The sequence below is a fragment of the Gymnoscopelus microlampas genome, assembly GCF_963454915.1.
Source record: "Gymnoscopelus microlampas genome assembly, chromosome: 10".
Lineage (NCBI taxonomy): Eukaryota > Metazoa > Chordata > Actinopteri > Myctophiformes > Myctophidae > Gymnoscopelus > Gymnoscopelus microlampas.
Genome location: NC_139947.1, coordinates 30309511 through 30318834, shown reverse-complemented (window position 1 = coordinate 30318834; position 9324 = coordinate 30309511). Strand labels below are relative to the sequence as shown.

Sequence of the window (9324 nt, the reverse complement as noted above, 5' to 3'; positions counted from 1 at the left end):
GCATACGGCAGAGACTAAAGAGGGACCTCATCTCGGAGCTACATAGCGGAGGGAGAGGTTCCGTAGGGGCTAGATCTAAACCAGCTATCTGACATCTGTGTCATTGCAGTGCATCCAGGTGGCTATATGCTTAGACAACATACATGTCACCATAATGTGTATATCAGTATATGATATTAAATATAGACAATTCGTGACCATAATGTCTATTAGCTCCAATCGGAACCTCACCCTCCGCTGTATAGCTCCGAGATGAGGTTCCATATCGTTCTCTGCCGTTCGGCTGAAAAATGTCCGCACATTTGCCACTTTACATGTTTCTTACCCCTTTCTGCACATCGTGTCCAAAAAGTAAAGGTATTCTGAAATGATCACAGATGTTTGAAATTTTAACTCACCATAAAATCTAACAAACGAGTTGAAAAAAGCACTTTATTCGCCTCTCTCCTCCGCCGGTTACATGTTTTTAAGACATTGCGCAAGAGTTGCGCCCATAGAGATAACATTACTGATTCCCCTACTGGTCAAATGTTGAATTGCATCTTCTAATGCATAATATTATTGAACCGGCTGAGGAGAGAGGCGAATAGTGCTTTTTTCAACTCGTTTGTTAGATTTTATGGTGAGTTAAAATTTCAAACATCTGTGATCATTTCAGAATACTTTCACTTTTTGGATCGGATGTGCAGAAAGGGGTAAGAAACATGTAAAGTGGCAAATGTGCGGACATTTTTCAGCCGAACGGCAGAGAACGATATAGGACCTCATCTCGGAGCTACATAGCGGAGGGAGAGGTACTATATGGGGCTAAATGTCTATATGATATTAAATATAGACAGAATGTGTCACCATAACCAAAAGGCACAGCCAGCCTGTGCCAAAACAAACCCACAATCCATTTTACTATTGCACTGTGTCAGACGGTCAGACCACACCACAGCATTATAATGCACTCAAACAGATGTGTCAGTCAGAGCTCAGAAAATAATTTGTCAGAGTTACGGGGTAGTTGAAATTAAAAAGTTTGATAGCCAAGTGAGCTTGGGGTAAACAGCAGTATGCTACACAGGTGTGTGTGCTAATGATGCTAATTGAGTTCAGTCTAAACAGAGTGTACGAGGTGCTGCTATTCTTTTAGTATCATTCATTGGTAACACCTTTCACCTTGTTATTGTATGTCAATATTTGCTGCATTTAAAAAAAAGTCTATAATCCAATATAAGCAAAACCAGCATAAAAAGTAGGCTTTAGCCAAAGTTATTTCTTACCTTTGTCGTCTTCTTCCTTGAAACGTCAATAATAGGGGTTTAGGGTTAGGGTGCTACCTTATCAAAGTTCAGCTGGCCCACGAGTCTGAAGCCCAATGAATGACTCACAAGATAGCCTATATAATATTCTATACATTCTACGGGGGGGGGGGGTTATCTCCATCCATCCAGTGTTTTTTGAAGAAAATGTTGGAATGAAAAGGAATATTTTTTCAATAAAATTCACCTCTTCTTCTCTGTTCCTTCCTTTGTTTTTGTAAGAACCGCGTCCCATCTCTGCGACTGCGTCAAAAAAACAGACTGAAACCAGGTGTAGCTACACTTCGTCGGACGAAGGTGTCGCAAGTCAAAAGCAGCAGATCTACAAACCCAGAGCACATTGCGGATATGCGCGCTGTGGGCTTGTAGGTTTGATATTTTCGGCGCTCACTGCGTCACTGACCGCTCGAGTGTCACTCACGTCGTTTGAAAATGCCCGCCACAAACAGCCAGCTATAATCTGATAATCTGATTGGATAACCCGCACGTGACGCCTGGCCCTTAATTATAATGCTTATAAAGCTCACTCATTAAAAGTATTATTGTAGTAAATATTGTAGAAAAAATAGAATGTATCTATTTTTATCCAGTGAAGGGGCTGAGCCCCCCTAAAGATCTGATAGGCTACTAGAATTGCCCAAAAGGGAAACATTATACATTTCAGATATTGGAGTAACCAGACCTAGAAATGATGATATTTGATTTGATACTTGTTATGTTTTCTTTCGGACCATGTGCTTGTATTTGCTACGAATGTCATAGATAAGGTGGTTATGATTCTTGTTCCAATTGTTGGCCTATGGTAAATTATAAAATAGTCAGCCACCATCCCTTTCATAAATAATGCACCTAAAGTTCATTTCATACATGGTTCACATTACTGAGCTATATGCATGTTATGTCAACTATAACTTCATCTGGGTCCTCCTGGCTCCTGCTCCCTTGAGCACAGACAGCACTGTCTAGTACTGTACTGATGTCCCTTTAAAAGGCAGTAATAGGGGAAGTGAGGCAAGGGCAGCGTTGCCATGTCCACTTATTATAAGCGACTTTCTTTTTCTGTAAAGTTGCTTGTAAATATTGGTGGTTGAGTTTTTTTTTGGGGCTTCGGCCTTATTTCCTAAACGTTGTTTAAACCAGTGGTTCTCAAACATTTTCATGTCAAGGACCCCCAGATTTATATATATTTGTCTGCGGAGCCCCATCTGAAAATATTTTATGCCACACAAGAGTTTTGTTGTTAAAATGTTTTTTTAAACAGGTTGTGAGCTTGTAGATCAGCTTGTAGATCAGCTATTTTCAAATAGCCACTGCATATAGGTTTCTATTATTATTTCTAAATTATTATTATTATATTATTGCTGATGATGTGGGCATGTGGCCTAGTGGCTTAGTTTGGGCTTGTTTTCATGGAGCTGGTTGCTTATTTCTCTCGCAAGATCTGGCAACGTTGCCACTTCCTTGTAGTCTTCTCTTCTGCACAATCAAAACATTGTTTGTGCGCAATGGGTGAATCTGTGTTCTCCAAAGGATAAACATCACACTGATAATTGGTGCAGATTTTTTTTTTGACAGAATCCTCGCAAAGCACTATGCTTCAACTGAACGACTCAGTGGAGCCGGAGAGTCCTGGGGGGGTCGCGGTCCTCCACCCTGCGGAGGATGGGGTGGAGGTAGCCTTCACGCCGCCGGGGGCCGGAGGAGGCCTGGGATACGGTGCCTCTGTCGCCTCCTGCTGCTCCCCGTTACAAACGCTGACGCCTTTCCACGTACATAACCCTACCATGCAAGCCAAAGTCAAAGATTATTTCGTGTTCCGGGTAAGTTTAGTCCGGATTGCATAGTCATAAAGCTGGCCAATAGAACCCCCATCGCATAGCTCTGGTCCATAGCGTTAGAAGGAGTTCTCCTTTACACTATGTCACTTTTCAACCGTTGCCCCGGCATGCCCGCACACCACCGGTAACGCATCCTCTAGTCTCTAGTAAAAAAAAATATATATATATCGCTACTCGCTACCAAAACAAAGACGTTTTAAGATGTTGAAAGCCTACTTTCCTCAGTGGAAACGCTCGGAGCCCCCCACCTCACGTCTAAAATACACCTTTTGGCCAGATAAGAAAATATTCCACCGGATGGCAAAAAAATGAGTTACTCCACTGCGCCTCCCTACAGATCTTGTCAATAGAAAAATCCAATTGACCAAATCTGTAGGGGGCGCAGTGGAGTAACTTCATTTATTAGCGTTAAGGAGAACTCCTTCTGAACCAGTTACCCATCGCCCTAGCCATGGTTCACATGACGCATGTTTCAGGGCTACCCATCGCCCATGGTTTGCATGTGTGTTCAATAAACCGTGCATGCACTCACTGAAACATCTAATACAATACATTAAGCAGTTTCATAAGCACTGTATTGTAAATATAGCTAAAGTCAGTTAGTCGTGTGGGAGGGATGCTAACGTTACTTACTCTAACAACGTTGGATGAATCAGTGAGCCGCATGTACTGTACATACTGTGAGTAGTAGGCTAAAAACGCGACACACTAGTTGCCCATCTGTTCTGTTGGTGGTTCATGGTTGACAGTCAGACACAGCTGCCTGTACTGAAGCAGCTGAGCTGCATGATGCTGTCTATGTTGATTCTAGCCAGGTACCATTGAACAGGCTGTGACCGACATAAGGACAGTGGCACTGCCTTCAGAGGATGGAGAGGTGCTCAGTGTCTGGCTATTGGCAGAGTGAGTATACTTTATTATTGGGGTTTGCCCTCGCTAGAATGGCTTATATTCCATACATAATCGCTGCCAAATAAACACATCCGTCCATGGGAAAATGCATGGAGTGTTCAATGGCTGTGTATGGAATAGATGCAATGTATGGATATCAGCCATGATTCTACGGCTGCTGTTGGATTATGCTGTGGCTAATAAAAAAAGAAACTCCTTCTCATGCACACAATCATGCATGCACACTTCTTTCCTTCACAATCTACAGAGAACACAAGTAGTACATTTGTATTCTTGCTTCAGATGCATTTCCTTTAGCCACTAAAATCCATTTTTGTGTGTGGTTTCCATAGAGTTGATCACTGGAACAATGACAAGGAAAGACTTGTGCTTATAACTGATAGGTAAGTTAAGATTTATGTCACTGACAAAATGTCATACATTTCTAGCATATGAGATCTTTCTTTTCATTGTCTGTTTTCCTTTGACACGAGTGACGTGCCTCGGTTATGTGTGCAGGTCCCTGCTGGTGTGCAAGTATGATTTCATCAACCTGTTGTGCCAGCAGGTCGTCAGAATCTCTCTTAATGCTGTAGACACCATCTCATTGGGAGAGTTTGAGTTCCCACCTAAATCCCTGAACAAGTAAGCAGCCAAAAAAATTACAAACGTATTTAGCCCGATTCATACATCGTCGCAGTTGTAGCTCTGCTATATGTGGTGCACAACACTATTGTGTAACGGAGCATAATTTAGGCTTTATTTAGACTGTGGTGTTTAGTATGAATTTCACAAACTTCAGGCCACCTTAAGATTCCTGAGTAAATTAAACTCTCTCTCTCTCTTTGAAAGAGCCAAAAGTCTCATTTGATGACGTCTTCAACAAACTAATGATAGAGCTATTCTGTCAAGCACACACCAAATGTGTGAACACAATTGTTTAGGGAGAATGTACATTTTATATTTACACAGGGTGATTTCATAGGGAGATGGGTACATTTTCTCAAGTATTATTACAATGAGAGTAATCTCATGGCTGATTATCAAAGAAGCCACAATCCTACAGAGAGTCAATTATTTGTCATGGAGGAGCTTGGCTCTTGTGGCTCTGGTTTCTAAACTTGGAAGAGTTGTTCAACTCGTTCACTAAACCTTTAAAAAGCCTTTGTACTGCTACATAATTACAGTTAATAAAAAGTCCCTGACAATGGCAGTGTTCTAACACTGATTATTATTTTTTTAATAGGAGGGAAGGCTTTGGGATTCGTGTCCAGTGGGACAAGCGTCCACGTGCCTCATTTTTCAACCGCTGGAACCCTTGGTCCACAGACATGCCCTATTTGACCTTCACAGACCACCCCATGGCCCGCGCTGATGAGAAGGTGGCTTCTCTCTGCCAGGTATGGAACAACAATATTATAATCTTGTCAATGTAATTGCAATTTAATCATGTAATTTTATCATAATCACAACAGAATGTGTATTTACTTAAGGATGTTAACACTTTTAAATGGTGTATAAATTAATTTAAATGCAAAAAGGAGGCATCAAAACAATTTCACCATTTATAGTACCATCTTCAGCATGCTGAAATCTAACTTGAATACTTAAATATGTTGTTTTATGTTTCCTCTTCACATTTACAAGAATGACGGTGCCTCATTTTCTTTACCGAATCTAGTTTGTGTGGATGCGTTAAAAACTGATAGACCAATAAAAACAATTGCATCGGACTGTGTGCAGAATTAATAAACGAAGAAGGTTTTATATAAACCTGAGATTTCAAAGATGTGAAATGCATGGTACTACGTTCAAGGATTTAACTAGGCCATTGTTTATTTTGCCATGTGTCTGTCTTCTGGTGCTGCAGGTTGTTTACTCAGAAAGTCATTCTTTCAAAACCCAAGCAACTGTGAAAACAATGGAGGGAGTTTAAGGAACCTTTCAATTTCAAATAGAATGCAGATTATTCCTTCAGTCTTTTGAACATTGTAATCAATACTTCAGTACATAAACAACTTTTTTCACACAGCTATAAACAAAAAAGTTAGCACTTCATATCAAGCCAGCTGCATTGGGCCATACGTGAGCGATTTTAAGTCCAGGATGGTTGTTTTCCAGGGATGTGCTGTCTTCTTCAGAGGTGTTTGATCTGTTCTGAAATTATGTTCACAAGGTTTGAAAGCTCAAATAAACAAAGCTGGTGTAGGTCCAGGAAGTGATGAAAGATGTCTTGTTTTTCAACATTTTTGATGTTCAGGTTCATGTCTTCACACTGTGCAGTGTGCACAGTCCAAGATTATTAGAATTCTACTTAGCCGGGGTTTCCCCTGTGAAGACTATACAATGTAATTTACCTGAGTATACAAGTCACAAGTCTTGTAGAACTTTGACATTGGTGGCGGAAGGATATACATTTTTAAAATATATTTTTGACCTTTTGCCTTTATTGATAGAGTAAGTAGAGACTGACAGGAGAAGGAGAGAGACAGGTATATAGAAGTATTTTTCAGGTATGCTCTGAAGATGATCTCAGACAGACGGACATAGTGCAAATAATTGAGAGAAAGACCTTGACTTTAATCTAAATATGATGCTTGCATTTCCTACAGTATTTCATTTTTTTTAATTGATGCATTTCACCCACATTTCTTTTGTCATGGATCACTCCCTGCCCAATAGGACATATTCCTGATTACTGAAGGCATTTCACCAAAAAGGGTGTCTTTTTGATGGATTTCACTGACTCCAAAGACTGATTTTCTTTTTTGTATTCTTTCCATTCATTTTTGGATGATCTAATATTCTATTTTCCACTTTCTCTCTGTCAAGTTGGACAACTTCCGGACCCAGCTGATACAGGCAGTGAAGAAGGGCCACAAGGAGAACCCCATCCCTGGGAGGGCTAATGGTGTCCTGATCCTGGAAAGACCCCTCCTCATCGAGACTTACCTGGGCATCATGTCCTTCATCAACAATGAAGCCAAACTGGGATACTCCATGACTCGTGGAAAGATTGGTTTCTAAAACTACATAATGCCATCAAGTAATTACAGAGCTTGCCAGTGGTGCTCAATTATGTACTGTAGTTGGATGCATGTATGCAGATCTTCTTTCCATCCAGACACTACACTAGAAACTAAATTATTTCACTAACTAGTAAAACCTCCCCTCGTTTTGGTTGAAGAGGAGCCAATTAGTGACATCTAATTGGCAATGACAGTGTAATGTATGGTTGGAATAAAAACCTGTATGCTAAACTCTTCGATGGCACACAATCATACACCAAAAAATGCCAATATGTGTTGCATTGTGCCTTTGGTGGATGTCACCCCACAGTGCAGTGTACGCTCTGTAATGTTACACTATAGGAATGTCCAGTCATCCCTTAATTGGTGTCATGCTCAACTTGTTTTGCCAAGGTACACATTGTGCAACACTGGCAGGAACTGTCCACACTCCCTTTCACCTAAAACGGACCGTTCTCAATTCTGCCATAATTAGTTTGGGCTCTCAGGAGTTTATGGACTGTATGAACTGTACTTAGTTCATAGAAAATCTTGTTGGAGACAAGTTTGTATGTGTGGGTGTGTGTTTGGCAGGGAAGATTTCTAAAATGTCATGTGTACAGCACATGGATCAGTCCTTCCCCCTCCCCTGTGCTTTCTCTAAACTGAGCTTCTTATGTCTAATGCTGCTGGGTTCACCACTGAGTGAGAGACCTACCGTTGACACCAATATGACTTTAGGTTTTGTAATGAGAGATGCAGGTTCAAGTGTCCATTATTTCAGGGTTTTAGAGTGTTTTATTTGGGCCCCTTTCCACTGAAGGTGACTGCTGAAGATAAGCTGTCATGTGGCAGGCCAACAGTATCTGCTACATTTAGGTTGATGAAAGACTGTGGCATTGCTGCTGGGAGGAGGCATCAAAAGAATAAATTAAGTTATCGATATAAGTACTGTCAATAGATTAAATGAGAAGTGTTTCGGTGATACTGATAAAAAATGTATTTGCTGTTTTAAGTCAAATCTTGCAGTGATCCCTTTCAGCCACTAGGGTGTGCCTGACTGTACTGTTTCACAGAGTGGAATGGTGGCCATTCTGCATTCAGTGGTCAGGTCTCATGATCATTTAATTTAACCCCACTAAAAGGAATCTCTACCCCCAGAACAGCAGTCCTACTTTGTGCAAGTTCCACCACTGTGTTGACTTGAAGCTGAAGGAGTATGGCTTGAGATTCAATGAAACTTGTGTAAATCAGCCCCGTGATTACAAGATGCATTGCGAAATAAGTTGGAACCTTCTCCTTAATTCTTGGCAACTTCGTGCCCAGTAGGAGCACTTGCCTGTTGCAAGTAAACTTATTTTACCATGATTATTTGGGCTTAATCACATTAATAGAAGACAAAAACATAACAGATTAATTATGACAATTATTTTCCCTAGCTAATATAGCTAAAATGTTCTTGACCAGGAGACCACGCTTGTTTTTTTAGTTGCATACATTTGCATAAGTAGTACAAGATGAAGGAAAAGTTGTGATACTAAATCAATACTATTTACTGGTAAGCTACATTGAAGTATTGTAGTGGGACGGGAAACTTTAAGATTAGCTTTTAGTTGAACTTCATGTTGATAAATGCAGTAAACATTTCATTAAATAGCAAATCGATGCATTTAGAAATTATGTGAAAGCTATGCTTGTGCAGTCATTGCTTAGATCCACTGACCATATTTGAGTCTGGTTCACACGATTCAGGACATTACACCTTGCAATGCACCCCTCTTAAAGTATTGTGCTACCAATGGTGACTGGCCATATTTTCATTCTCAGCAATGCCAATGAATAGGTGTGCGCCAAATGCCTTTTTCTGGTCTAACCGTGTGCATGTGTCTTGCACGTTGTTTGCATGATGGCTCTTTTTGAAAAGGAATTTTGTTTTGGATTTGTAAATATTAAAAATTAAACTTTTTATTTTGCAACTTGTTTCTTTGATTTAGTTAACGTCTTGTGTTTTGAGATGTTTTTCCCCATCGCTTGGTGTTTATTGTAAGGAGTTGAAAATAACTAAATCCAGTGTTTTTTTCTTTTTTAATATATTTGTAGTACAGTAACCACAAAGAAATGCCTAGAGCATCTACACTGGCCTTTGCTAAAATGTACATTTGTGTGTTTGTACTGTCAGGGACTGTAAAAAGCATTGTTAAAAGTTGTCTCAGAGCAAGATGACGCCTTGTGGTCGACAGATGATTTCAATTTAGCTTTAAGTAACTGACAAATGAGTAA

The 9324-nt window shown here is 40.2% G+C and overlaps 1 protein-coding gene across 1 annotated transcript; it reads left to right on the top strand.

Moving 5' to 3' along the window:
* The first annotated feature begins 2779 nt into the window (after positions 1–2779).
* tprg1l (tumor protein p63 regulated 1-like) lies at positions 2780–9010 on the top strand. Its single transcript, XM_084069831.1, has 6 exons — positions 2780–3127; positions 3957–4048; positions 4390–4440; positions 4556–4681; positions 5283–5436; positions 6869–9010. The coding sequence occupies exons 1-6, from the start codon at positions 2900–2902 to the stop codon at positions 7061–7063; spliced, it is 846 nt and encodes a 281-aa protein (XP_083925957.1). The 5' UTR covers positions 2780–2899; the 3' UTR covers positions 7064–9010.
* Positions 9011–9324: the final 314 nt, after the last annotated feature.

Coding starts and splice junctions, on each gene's coding strand:
- tprg1l (XM_084069831.1), top strand. CDS start 2,900: ATGCTTCAACTGAACGACTCAGTGGAGCCGGAGAGTCCTGGGGGGGTC. Junction 3,128..3,956: donor AAGATTATTTCGTGTTCCGG/GTAAGTTTAGTC, acceptor TGTTGATTCTAG/CCAGGTACCATTGAACAGGC. Junction 4,049..4,389: donor AGTGTCTGGCTATTGGCAGA/GTGAGTATACTT, acceptor TGGTTTCCATAG/AGTTGATCACTGGAACAATG.